Here is a 12,587-nt window from a genome sequence, read left to right as displayed (position 1 = left end):
TGAATGACTCACTGATGTATTTGAAAACCTCGGGCTCAGGAGTCCTTGATTAAAAGTCTAAAATGTCTTAATGCGTAATGTTTTGTCGTCACTATAAAAAATATTTTTTTTAAATACAATTCTATAGCACTCCAGCATTTACAATAATACATTTCTATACAACATATTAAAATTGAATAATATAATGAAACAAATGGACCAATACAATATTTATAAAATTTATATTAAATGTGTTTTTAAAATAATGTTCTTTCTTAATAAACTACAGTATAATTTGTATTTAAACAGCTTTAACGTCCTTTCTCTTGTTGTTAACTGTTTCTTACTTTAAAGCACTACATTATCTATTTACACTGCGGATGTCTGATATATAAGATATGGGATCTAATCAGTTTTGGTTTTCTGCTGATAAATAGTTTCAGGAAAGAGCTGCTGCCAATATTGATATTGGTTGATATTGGTACTAGTAATGAATTGCTGGATAATATCAGGTTAGAATATTGAGCACCTCTAGCCAAAGCCAGAATAGACATAACTGGTCGCCTGCCTGTTGCAGACCTGTGACTTGGCTTGAACTGTGAGAGCGCACTTTAATATAATGGGGTGGCATGGCTCAGGTGGTAGAGTGGTCGTTTCCGAACGTGAAGGTTGCGGTTTCGATCCTCCGTCCTCCCGTGATCGTGTCGAAGTGTCCTTGGGCAAGATACTGAACCCCCAGTTGCTTCTGATGCTGCGTCATCAGTAGGTAAATGTGCTAGCAGTGTCAAAGTGCTTTGAGTGCCTTGGAGGTGGAAAAATGCTGTACAAATGATGAAATGAATATTAATATTTTTCTTGATACGGTTTTATCCTCAGGCGTATTCTGATGGCACACCGGACTTTCAAGGGCCTCTTTTGCACGAACAAGAGAAGAAGAAAGGCAGGAATAAAAGAACCCCAAAGGGAGGAGAGAAACCTCCATCTCGTTACAAGAAAAGGAAGAAGGAAGGGGATGAGAGGCAGTTGGTGCATTCTGACACCGTCATGACCCAAATCAAACAGGCAAGAGAGGTTAACATTATATTGAAGGATGGTTGATCGAGAAAGTGATGTGGCAAGGACATGAAGTGTCACACAGGATGTTGTGAAGAAGTGCACTGACCTTCATTAACTTGTTGCATTCTTGTCCTTGGCTCTTCCACAGCAACTCTCCTTACTGCCCCTCATGGAGCCACTGATTGGTGTCAACTTTGCCCACTTTGCTCCCTACGGCAGCGGCCAGCTCAATGGAGAGAGCCTCCTATCTGGTACTTTTGGAAGTGCCTCACTGGATGGCGTGTCCGACTATTACTCCCAGCTGGCCTACAAGGTGAGATCTGGTTATGTTTGTGATTTTTTTTTTTTGACTGTACCACTAGAATTAGGAACTGACCTTGACTTGGCCCTGTTTCCCTAAAGCAGAGTAACCTGAGCAATCCACCAACACCTCCAGCATCACTGCCTCCCACGCCACCACCTGTGAATAGGCAGAAAATGATCAACGGCTTTGCCACAACCGAAGAGCTGGCTAGCAAAGCAGCTGCCATGAGTAAAAAAACAAAACAAAAAACATACAAAGTTTTACTTCCTCCGCATTTAGCTGTCTAAGTATTTCTGATCATAGTATGACACCATGCTCCTTCTTTTGCAGTGTCCAAAGGCCTTGTCCCGAAGCCGTTACATGTCCCATTTAGGACTGAAGAAGATCTAGCCCGGGCCATTGCCCAGGGACCCAAAACTGTGGATGTTCCCGCCTCCCTTCCCACTCCTCCACACAACAACCAGGAGGAACTGAGGTACACTCCTAATCAAAATTTTAAGACCAGTTGGAAAATGGCAAGAATTTACATTTTGCACTGTTGGGTTTAAGGATGTTCTCAGTAGACCTTCAAAATGCAAAACAAAGAAATGTAAGTGTGACAGAAAAAAATTTAAGTAAGCATTTTCAACTGAAATAGGCTGTTCATCAGCATATCAAGAGTTTAACTTTTTATTTCTATTGGGGGGGGGGGGTTGAGCTACTGTCTTAAACTTTTGATCAGTATATTAACAGCCTATTTCAGTTTAATGTTGATTTGCAATGACTTACTTACACATTTTTTGTGTCTCACTTCCATTTCTTCTTTTTGCATTTTGAAGCTCTACTTGGTACCTCCTTAAACAAAAACTGCACTTTTTTGGAATTTTGCCCATCATCCGCAATCCTTATTTGAGACATGAACATATAAAGAACATAAGAAAAACACGCCAAAATGCGCCATATACATATAATGTGACGTGCATATTAACCAAGCTACAGTGACATTGTTATTGTTATTATTATTAACATTGTTATGCCGATCAAACTACGTTACTGGCGTATTGACACTTTGCCACACCACACCACCTAGCTATCACCATCAGTGCCTCAGGTCACGACCAGACAGACGTGGGAGACCCAAACGTGTCTTCAACTCTCACCTCCGGCAGAGCTTAGCCTGCATCCCGTGGGAGGACAAGGATATTGAGTCTGAATGGGCCGTATTCCATGCCTCCATTGCTGAGGCAGCCGATCGGAGTTGCGGCCGCAAGGTGGTCAGTGTCAGTCATGGCGGCAAGCCCCGAACCCGATGTTGGACGCAAGAGGTCAGGGCAGCCATCAAGCTGAAGGAGGAGTCCTATCGAGCATGGCTGGCCTGTGGGACTTCTGAATTAGCTGACAGGTACTGGAAGGCCAAGCGGCACACGCCTTCGACGATGGTCAAGGCAAAAACTCGGATGTGGGAGGAGTTCAGTGAGACCATGGACCATGACATTGGGTCGGCCTCGAAGAGGTTTTGGAAAACCGTCCGATGCCTCAGAAGGGGAAGCAGTGCCCAGTCCACACTGTTTACAGACTGAGGATATAGTCGGACAGTGGTAGGAATACTTTGAGGCCCTTCTCAATCCCGCTGACATACCTTCCATAGAGTAAGCAGAGTCTGAGGACACAAACGCGAACAGTTACATCACTGTGGATGAGGTATCTGAGGTAGTCAAAACGCTCCCCAATGGCAAAGCTCCGTGGGTGGCCGAGTTTCGCCTTGAATTCCTCAAGGCTCTGGATGTTGAGGGACTGTCTTGGCTGACACGCCTCTTCAGAATTGCACGGAAGTCAGGAACGGTACTTCTGGATTGACAGACTGGGGTGGTGGTCCAACTTTTCAAGAAGGGTGACCGGAGGGTGTGTTCCAACTATAGGGGGATCACACTCCTCAGCCTCCCTGGGAAAGTCTATGCCAGGATGCTGGAGAGAAGGGTACAACCGCCACAGGAGGTGCAATGTGGTTTTCGAACCAGCTCTACACCCTCGCAAGGGTACTGGAGGGTACATGGGAGTTTGCCCAACCTGTCTACATGTGCTTTGTGGACTTGGAAAAGGCATTTGACCATGTCCCTCGCAGTGTCTTGTGGGGGGTGCTCCGGTAGTACGGGATTGATGGCACGCTACTACGTGCCATTCGGTCCTTGTACAACCGGAGCAAGAGCCTGGTTTGCATTGCCAGCAGTAAGTCGAGCCTGTTTCTGGTGAATGTTGGTCTCTGCCCTTTGTCACCGATTCTGTTTATAATTAATGGACAAAATTTTTAGGCGCAGCCAAGGTGTCGAGGGAGTCAAGTTCAGGGTCTTTAGGATCTTGTCTCTGCTATTTGCAGACGATGCGGTCCTGATAGCCTCATTTGGCTGTGACCTTCATGGTTTACTGAGTGTGAAGCTTCTGGGATGAGATTCAGCACCTCCAAATCTAAGGTCATGGTTCTCAGTCGAAAAAGGGTGGTTTGCAACCCCCTGGTTGGGAATGAGTACCTGCGTCAGGTGGCAGAATTAAAATATCTTAGGGTCTTGTTCCCGAGTGAGGGAAGCTTGGAGTGTGATGTCAACAGGCAGATCGGCGCAGGGTCTGCACTAATGCGGTCGCTGTATTGGACCGTCGTGATAAAGAGAGAGCTGAGCCAGCAGGTAAAGCTCTCAATTCACTGGCCGATCTATGTTCCCACCCTCACCTATGATCATGAGCTTTGGGTCATGACCAAAAGAATAAGATCACGGACACAAGCGGCTGAAATGAGTTTCCTCCGTCGGGTAGCTGGAGTCACCCTCAGAGATAGAGTGAGAAACTCGGTCATCCAGGAGTGGATAAGAGTAGATCCGCTTCTTTTTCACATCGAGAGGAGCCAGTTGAAGTGGCTCGGGCATCTAGTCCAGATGTCTCTTGGACGCCTTCCTGCTGAGGTGTTCCGGGCACGTCCAACCGATAGGAGGCCTTGTGGAAGACCCACAACAGGTCGGAGAGACTATGTCTCTCAACTGGCCTGAGAACACCTCGGGATCCGCCGGGAGGAGCTGGACAAAGTAGCTGGGGAGAGGGAAGTCTGGGCTTCCCTGCTTAGGCTGCTGCCTCCGCGACCCAACCTCTCAGCGGAAGAAGTTGGATGGATGGATGGAGGTGGCTGGGGACCGGGAAGTCTGGACTTCCCTACTGAGACTGCTGCCTCGTGACCCGGATAAGCAGAAGACAGTGGATGAATAAGTGGACATTTTGAACTGAAGTGTGTGTGTGTGTGTGTGTGTGTGTGTGTGTGTGTGTGTGTGTGTGTGTGTGTGTGTGCATGCGTTAAAATTTCCCAACAATGCGTGACCTTCTGCACGTTACACTCCTGCACGCTTTCTCACTTCCTCCTTCCTGTCATGTGTGATTCTTCCATGGACATGATCCCTGCCGAGCTCTTATCAAATGCACTTCTGCCACCTTTACAATTTTCACATTTGGATCTGAACTGTGTATGTATGTACATTTCCCTACAATGTGTAATCTTCTGCATGCTACGCTCTCTCACTTCTTCCTTCTGTGTGTTTCTTCTATTGACATGATCCCCGCCGAGGTCTTATCAAATGCACTACTACCACCTTGTGGCCGTTTTTATAGCTTAAAAGTGCCATAAGTGACTTATAAATACGTCTTTGGTATTGAATGAATTAATAGCGGTCTTTGTATGCAGCATAGGCGTGTCTCATTACGTGCAGTGAGCTTTCTCTGTTTATCTGTTTTTATATCTTTACAACGCACAGAAAAGAGAAAGACATGTGTTCATGTCTCACAGTGCAAAATGTGAATTCTTGCAATTTTTCAACTAGTCTTAACATTTTGTCATTTGATCATATTTTCATACCCTTTTACTGCATAAATGTATCCGTGGTGCATGATGATTATTTTGTCCCTGAAAACTAACAGTAACAGAGGACAGGAGCTTTGCAAAGAAAGGGACACACCTGACAGTTTTGTTCCATCCTCATCCCCCGAGAGTGTTGTTGGCATGGAAATCAGTCGTTATCCAGACCTGTCACTGGTGAAACAAGAGCCGCCTTCCCCCTGCCTCTCCCCTGTTCTACCCATGCTTCCTGCGCCTGACGGGAAAGGTAGGTATTTGCTAATGCATCAGCAAAAATCTTTTTTGTCATAATATCTATAACAGTCTGTAACAATATTGCCTCCTAGCATCAGAAGTCAAACTGCACGAGATAAAGACTGAATCTTCAGGAACATTCTTTGGATCCCCTTTTGGACCCATGTCTAATGATGCCAAACCTGGGCTGGTTTCTGTAGCCATCACATTGAGGCCAGCTGCAGCAGAGGTAAAACTACTTGAATTTAGTGGAGATTGCTAACTTTCATTTCTGTCCGTCAGCATTAGTTTTCATTGTCAAAAGTTGGCTTGGTTAATGAAATCCATACCATACCTACCCTTATGGTACAAGTGAAGAGAATCATCATTTTCGGGTAGCAACAGAAAGGTAAAGCTCTTGTAGTAAACAACCACACGCCAAGGACAAAAAACATCTATTGCTGAATGTCCTCCTTGTTTATTGTTTATTGTTGTGTGCCTCCTCTGTGATTAATTTAATGGCTTTGTTTGTTTGCAACAACATTATAGTATTTGCGTGGCACATTCAAGCCCTGCAGTGGAACACAGTACTGTAGATCAAAGAACCCTTCAAAACTGTATATTGTTTCACACCAAAATGTACAATTCCAACACATGATCATTAAATTTTTTTGTTCTTCCTCAGAACATCACTGGTGTGGTGGCAGCCATTTCCGAGCTGCTTTGTGTCAAAATTCCCAGCAGCTATGAGGTCAGCAGCACCCCAGACCGGGGGTCCATCCCTATGCTCGCTTGCCCACGGGTGGACGTTCGTCCTCCCATTCTTTTTCATGGACAAGGAGACAATGGAGGCCTTCACGGTCGGCCGGGACAGATGATCAGGCCTGGTGGACCACAGGGAATGATGCAACAGCACGCACATCATTTCCGCTTCCATCCAAACAGCCCAGGTGAGGAAAAAAGCAATCATTCCTGACCTTTACGGAGCAATGAATGAAATAAAAAGCTTTTATACAGTGACTTATTGTAGTTTCAAATACAGTGATCTGTGAATAGATAGAACAGACAATTTTTACCACAGACTGGCATGATAATTGAGTTAATATTTATGATTTATATACTACCACACTGCTGCAGTATAACTGCAGTTGTTTTGTGAACCATTTGTAATATTTGTTGTAGGCTCTGCTATAGCTCGAGGACCTGACCAGCGAACTCCTGGCAGCCCTGGATGTAAACCTCAGTGGTGCCGCAACTGTAAAGTAGTGGTTCTGGGGAATGGAGTGCTGAAATCCATCAAAGATCTGCCGTCTCATATGAAGGTTAGTATGGATGTTGTTCGGTCACACAGAAATACCCTGACTTCTGTCTTGAGAACTTGAGAATAATGTTATGATTTAAATTGCATTTATATATTTGATATCCTTTTATCTGTTTGTAGACTTCTGACACATGTTGAGCGTTCACATATATTGAGCACTCAACTTCTAAATATTTGCCTGTACCTGTATCATTTTTAATAGGAACCTGCAGTTCGCTTCAAAGATGAGTTGGTGTTCTGCAGTAAGAACTGCTTCTTACTCTACTGCTCCTCGTCATCAGTGCGGTCCAGATCGTCCACAGAATCAAAGGTTTGTAGCACATTAATGCATAAACGCCACAGTGAGTGTGGGACAAATGCATTGCATCACGGTTGTCATTCTCATTCTCTCAGGAATCACTGAGCCTTCTCCCGGCCTCGGATCAGACTGAGAGCTTTTCTAAAGCCCAGCACCAGTACAACAACAACATGTCCTCAATGGGTGTTCATTGTCTTGCCCAGCTTGAGCCCAAGCACTCTCCCCCGTCCACCCCTCCCATCCCCTTCCCTATGGCTGGTGAGACACCCAAGATGGAGACAAAGTCTGACGCCATCAAAGTGACCGTGAAGCTAAAAGCCCGGCCAAGATCCCACGAGAGCTGGCACCAAGTAAAGAGACAAAAGGGTCTTCGATGGAGGAAGTGGACCGTCCAGGTAGTTGTGCCAAGAGGAAACTCTCAACTCCCAGATGAAGATAAGATTGATGACCTACTGAAGAAACTTGGTGCCTCCTTAAGGCCTCCTGCTTCACTGCGGGATCAGCGGCGCTGTTGTTTCTGCCACCAGTTTGGAGACGGAATTACTGATGGTCCTGCTCGGTTGCTTAATCTTGACCTGGATGCGTGGGTGCATCTCAACTGTGCCCTGTGGTCCACAGAGGTGTACGAGACGCAAGCAGGCGCCCTCATCAATGTGGAACTCGCCCTGCGTCGTGGCCAAACAGTACGCTGTGTCTACTGCCAGCAGATGGGCGCTACAAGCGGCTGCCATCGCTTACGCTGCACCAACGTCTACCATTTCACCTGTGCCCTGCAAGCGCAGTGCATCTTCTTCAAGGACAAGACCATGCTATGCCACGCACACAGGCCTCGAGGCACAGCTGGACAAGCGCTGGAGCACGAGCTACGCTGCTTTGCCGTCTTTCGGCGCGTCTATATCCAAAGGGATGAATTGCGTCAGATGGCCACAGCCGTGCAACAGCCAGAGCTGGGCTACACCTTCAGAATAGGGAGCCTCGTGCTACATGCCATCGGCCAGCTCACCCCCCTGCAAATGTCAGCCTTTCACTCCTCAGCTGCCATCTTTCCAGTCGGGTATGAGGCTTGTCGTATTTACTGGAGCATGCGCCATGGCAATCGCCGTTGCCGATATGTCTGCACTGTCGAGGAAAGAGAAGGACAACCGGATTTTACCATCAGAGTCATTGAACAGGGCTACCAAGATCTGGTTCTGACTGACTCCTCTGCTAAAGGTTTGTCCTCACAGATAAATTTGTCATAATCAAAGTGTTATTTGTTCTTAATGTAATTTTGTTCTAATTAGGCGTGTGGGATAAGGTTCTTGGTCCTGTTTCTGAAAGAAGAACTGAATCAGGCACACTGAAGCTCTTCCCAATTTACCTTAAAGGGGAGGACCTGTTTGGGCTCACAGCGTCCGCCGTAGCCAAGATCACTGAATCGGTTTGTAGGAGCTCTCTGAGAACCAGTCAGACTGCATTGCACATCATAAAACAATGTCAGAACAAAAAATGTATTAATTTACTGATTAATTTTAGCTCCCTGGAGTGGAGGCTTGTGACAGGTACTCATTCCGTTATGGACGCAACCCTCTCGTGGAGCTGCCTCTCGTGTTCAATCCAGCCGGCAGTGCCAGAGCCCAACCTAGAACCATCACTCCTCGTACCTCACTGGTCATCAGGTAACAAGTGTTGAAAGCATTACTGTAATTTCCATTGTATAAGAAGCACCGGTGCACCCACTAAATTTAGACAGAAAAACATATTTGTACTTAATAAGCCAAACCACACTATAAGCCGCAGATGTCCATGTCATAAAATGGCATATTGTGGCACACAACGAGTCTGTGAGGACCAGGTAGCTTTTTATTTCACAGGAGCCAATCATGAGCCAGAGCGAGGCTCCTCCTGATGGACACGGGCAGCTGAATGAATCATTGCAGTGGGCCCGGCAGCCATGGCCAATGAACTGCTTTGATGAGAAGCAATGCATGATGGGAAGAAGTTAAAATAGTTGTTTTTTAATCTGAACTTGTATTGGTACGTGGTTTGTATATTTCTTACCTACCTTTGAGTGTTAAGTTGCTGTTTGATGATTTTAGCGGGTTTTTTTTAAGGTGACACCGTGAGTCAGACTGTTATATTGAGTAATGACCTCCTGCGCTTTCCGATGGGTTGACAAGCTTGTCGTGAGTTCCCTTATAGCTTGTGATTGGCTCCTGCCAAAGAAAGAGCTACCGGTTCCTTGCTGACTGGCGAGCGGCACAGTATTTAAACGATTAGTAGTAAACTGGAAATTATGGTAATATTTTAATACATTTTTATACCGGGAATTATGGTAATAGTTTAGTACATTTTTATATTGTTACATTACTGACTTGTATATATTCCTAAAAAGGCCCCAGGCTCAGGCTGTTTCCGGCAGCAGTGCCAGGTCCAACCAGAATGTGGCTCAGGGAGAAGGTGGCGCCCCCCACAGCAAGCCTCCTGTTGTGCATCCTAGGTCTTCTCAGTACCGTTGGATGAAGAGCGAATGGAGAGCCAACGTCTATCTGGCCCGCTCCCGCATCCAAGTGAGTTTTTACACGAAAATGTGAGCTGTTTTGGTCTTAGCTTAGACAGACTTTATTGATCCACAAGGGAAATTCTTTGGTTACAGTTGCTTAATTGTAGGAGAAAAAGACAGACACTCTTAAATACAATGCAGTGCAAAATTAATCAAATATAATAACATAAAAAGAATATAAGATAATCAAGATTGGCATATTTACAAATAGTGTGTAAAAATGTACACTACTGGTCAACAGTATTTGAGAACACTCCAATTTGTCTGGAGGAAAAAACTGCATTTTTAAGTGTTAAGATGGTCTGTCTCTCTTCCATTGTTAATTCCCTTTTTTCTTGCCATTTTGGTAGCAACAAATTACTTTTTCCGGTACAATGCTGTTCACCAGGGTATAGTACCACAGTGTGTTCCGAACACTGTTTTTATTCAGACAGACGAGGTAGTAAGTACCCCAGAACTTGGAACACCTGTCGGTATTAGTTGCACCACCTGCCAAGGCTTGATCAACCTCCATTTCTGCAGAACAGCTTTAAATTGTTGACCCATTTTGTGGTCTCTAAAACAGGCCTTTTTGTATTAATTCTGAGGTTTTTGGGTAACCTTAACTTTTTTAACCTTCACCACTTACCTTTGTACCATCTAAAGCTTTTGACCGGTAGTATAAGTAAATTTACACTTCATACAAGGAAGGACAGACAGTACAGCAACATAATGTTGTGGATTATATTTTACAGACAGGTATTGCAGAGCTGGATGGCGTGTGGAATGAATGAAGTTCTGTAGCGTTCACTGTGGCAACAAAACTGGAGGAGTCTGTTGGAAAATGAGCTCTGCTACCCCTCTATTGTCCGATGGAGTGGGTAGGTGGGGTTGTCTATGATGGAGAGCAGTTTGTCCAGTGTCCTCTTGTCTCTCACTGTTACAAACGCCTCCAAGTGAGTGCCGATAACTTGTTCGGCCTTCTGTAGCAGTTTGTCCATCCGGTTTATGTCTTTTTTTGCTGGTGCTGCTCTCCTAACAAACCACAGCAAAGTACAGTGCACTGGCTACCACAGACTGGTAGAAGATCACCAGCAGCTTGCTGCACACATTGAAGCACATAAGCTTCCTCAGAAAGTAGCGTCTGCTCATGACCTTCTTGCAGACAGCATTACTGTTGTCCTTCCAGTCCAGTCTGCAGTTCATGTGTACTCCCAAGTACTTGTAGTGGTCCACTACTGCTACCTCCCAGCCCTGAATGTTGATGGGCTCCACTGGAGTCACCTTCTTCCTGAAGTCGATCACCAACCCTTTGGTCTTTGGTCCACATTCAGGAGCAGGTGGTTTGCCTGGGACCACTCTACAATGTCAGCAATCACTGTCCTGTACTCCCCCTCCTGTCCATCTCTGGTACACCCAGCCACTGCAGAGTCTTCAGAGAACTTTTGAGGGTGGCAGGACCCAGAGCTGTAATGGAAATCAGGTGTACAGAATGAACAGGAATGGAGACAGGACAGTCCCCTGTGGTGCCCTTACACTACTGACCACAGTATCAAACAGGGGGCTCCCGAGCTTCTCACTCATCAGAAAAGGCTGGACGGTGTTAAAGGCACTGGAGAAATCAAAGAACATTAGCCTCACAGTGCCCTTCCCACCATGCAGGTGAGAGTGAGCACAATGCAGCAGGTAGATGACGGCATCATCCACACCAACATGAGGTTGACATGCATAGAGTGTCCAGGGAAGGGGCCACCAGGGGTCTCAGCTGAGCCAGCACAAGTCTCTCTAGGACCTTCATGACGTGTGACGTCAGGGCTACTGGCCTGAAGTTGTTGAGACCAGATGGGATGGCCTTCTTTGGTTCCGGCACTGTGCAGGATGTTTTCCATAGTACTGGTATCCTTTCCAGCTTCAGACTCAGGTTTAAGATGAAATGCAGGATCCCGGTCAGCTGAGCAGCACAAGTCCTAAGAACCCGGGGGTTGACATGGTCCAGGCCTGCTGACTTGGCTTGGTTGACTCTCTCCAGCTGCATTTTCACTTGGCTGAAATGTTATGACTGTGTATTGGATGAGCCTGTTTGTGTCATAATTACATCTATTGTAATTTGATGTGGGGGGTGCACGGTGTCCTAGTGGTTAGCATGTTGGCCTCACAGTTAGGAGATTAGAGGCTCTAAATTGTCCATAGTTGTGAATGTGAGTGTGAATTGTTTGTCTATATGTGCTCTGCAATTGGCAAAAGCTGATGATGTTATTGATTTAATGTGGCTGTTAAAGCTCAGATCTGAGTCCATTATTACCCGTAGATTTCTAACCTCATGATTGGGTTTTAAAGAAAAACTCTCAAGGTGGCTAATAACACTTTCTTTTTCTTTCTGTGGTCCAAAGACAATGGTTTCACATTGCAGCTGCGTATTAGCTGGCCTAAAGGCAGCATGTACAGATTTAACAATAGCGGCCCCAAGATTGATTGGAATCCCACAGGTCATAGCCATTTGGTCTGAGACACAGTTACCAATTCCAACAAAGTACTTCCTGTCCTCTAGATAGGACTTGAACCAGTTTAGAGCAGTACCAGAGATTCCCACCCATTTTTCTAACTTCTATAATGAGATGATATGGTCAACTGTGTCAAAGGCAGCGCTCAGGTCTAGCAGAAACGTTAGACTTTGCCTGCATCTGTGTTCAGATGGATATTATTTGTCACCTTGATCAGAGCTGTCTCAGTTCTGTGATGACGCCCAAAGCCTGATTGGAAAGTATCCACAACATTGTTAGAGAGGAGAAAGTCAGTAAGCTGTCGATACACACTATGATTTTTCCCAAGAATGGCAGGTTTAATATGGGCCGATAATTGTTCAGTATTGTGGCATCAAGACTGCTCTTCTTAGAAGAGGCTTAATGACAGCAGTTTTGGGGCCTTTGGAAATGTTCCAGTCTGAAGTGAGATGTTAACTAGATGAGTGAGTTGTGGTAGCAAATTGCTCAGCACAGACTTTAGAAATATAGTGGGTAAATCATCAAG

General features: G+C 45.5%; 1 protein-coding gene across 8 annotated transcripts in view; it reads left to right on the top strand.

Annotated features, from left to right (window-relative positions):
- Positions 1-12,587, top strand: part of kmt2cb (lysine (K)-specific methyltransferase 2Cb) — an 88,250-nt gene that overhangs the window by 68,934 nt on the left and 6,729 nt on the right. For 7 of the 8 annotated variants that reach the window (XM_054769351.1, XM_054769349.1, XM_054769347.1 and 4 more), the window contains 13 exons: positions 856-1,041; positions 1,184-1,348; positions 1,438-1,567; positions 1,670-1,814; positions 5,270-5,454; positions 5,534-5,670; positions 6,106-6,370; positions 6,603-6,742; positions 6,944-7,051; positions 7,135-8,251; positions 8,323-8,459; positions 8,555-8,697; positions 9,414-9,588. In XM_054769351.1, coding sequence (XP_054625326.1) covers positions 856-1,041; positions 1,184-1,348; positions 1,438-1,567; positions 1,670-1,814; positions 5,270-5,454; positions 5,534-5,670; positions 6,106-6,370; positions 6,603-6,742; positions 6,944-7,051; positions 7,135-8,251; positions 8,323-8,459; positions 8,555-8,697; positions 9,414-9,588 — 3,033 coding nt within the window. The remainder of the gene's footprint in view (positions 1-855; positions 1,042-1,183; positions 1,349-1,437; positions 1,568-1,669; positions 1,815-5,269; positions 5,455-5,533; positions 5,671-6,105; positions 6,371-6,602; positions 6,743-6,943; positions 7,052-7,134; positions 8,252-8,322; positions 8,460-8,554; positions 8,698-9,413; positions 9,589-12,587) is intronic. The other variant, XM_054769344.1, reaches the window with a different exon arrangement.

Source organism: Dunckerocampus dactyliophorus, chromosome 2, assembly GCF_027744805.1.
Source record: "Dunckerocampus dactyliophorus isolate RoL2022-P2 chromosome 2, RoL_Ddac_1.1, whole genome shotgun sequence".
NCBI classification, from domain to species: domain Eukaryota; kingdom Metazoa; phylum Chordata; class Actinopteri; order Syngnathiformes; family Syngnathidae; genus Dunckerocampus; species Dunckerocampus dactyliophorus.
This window is presented reverse-complemented; position numbering and strand designations above follow the sequence as displayed.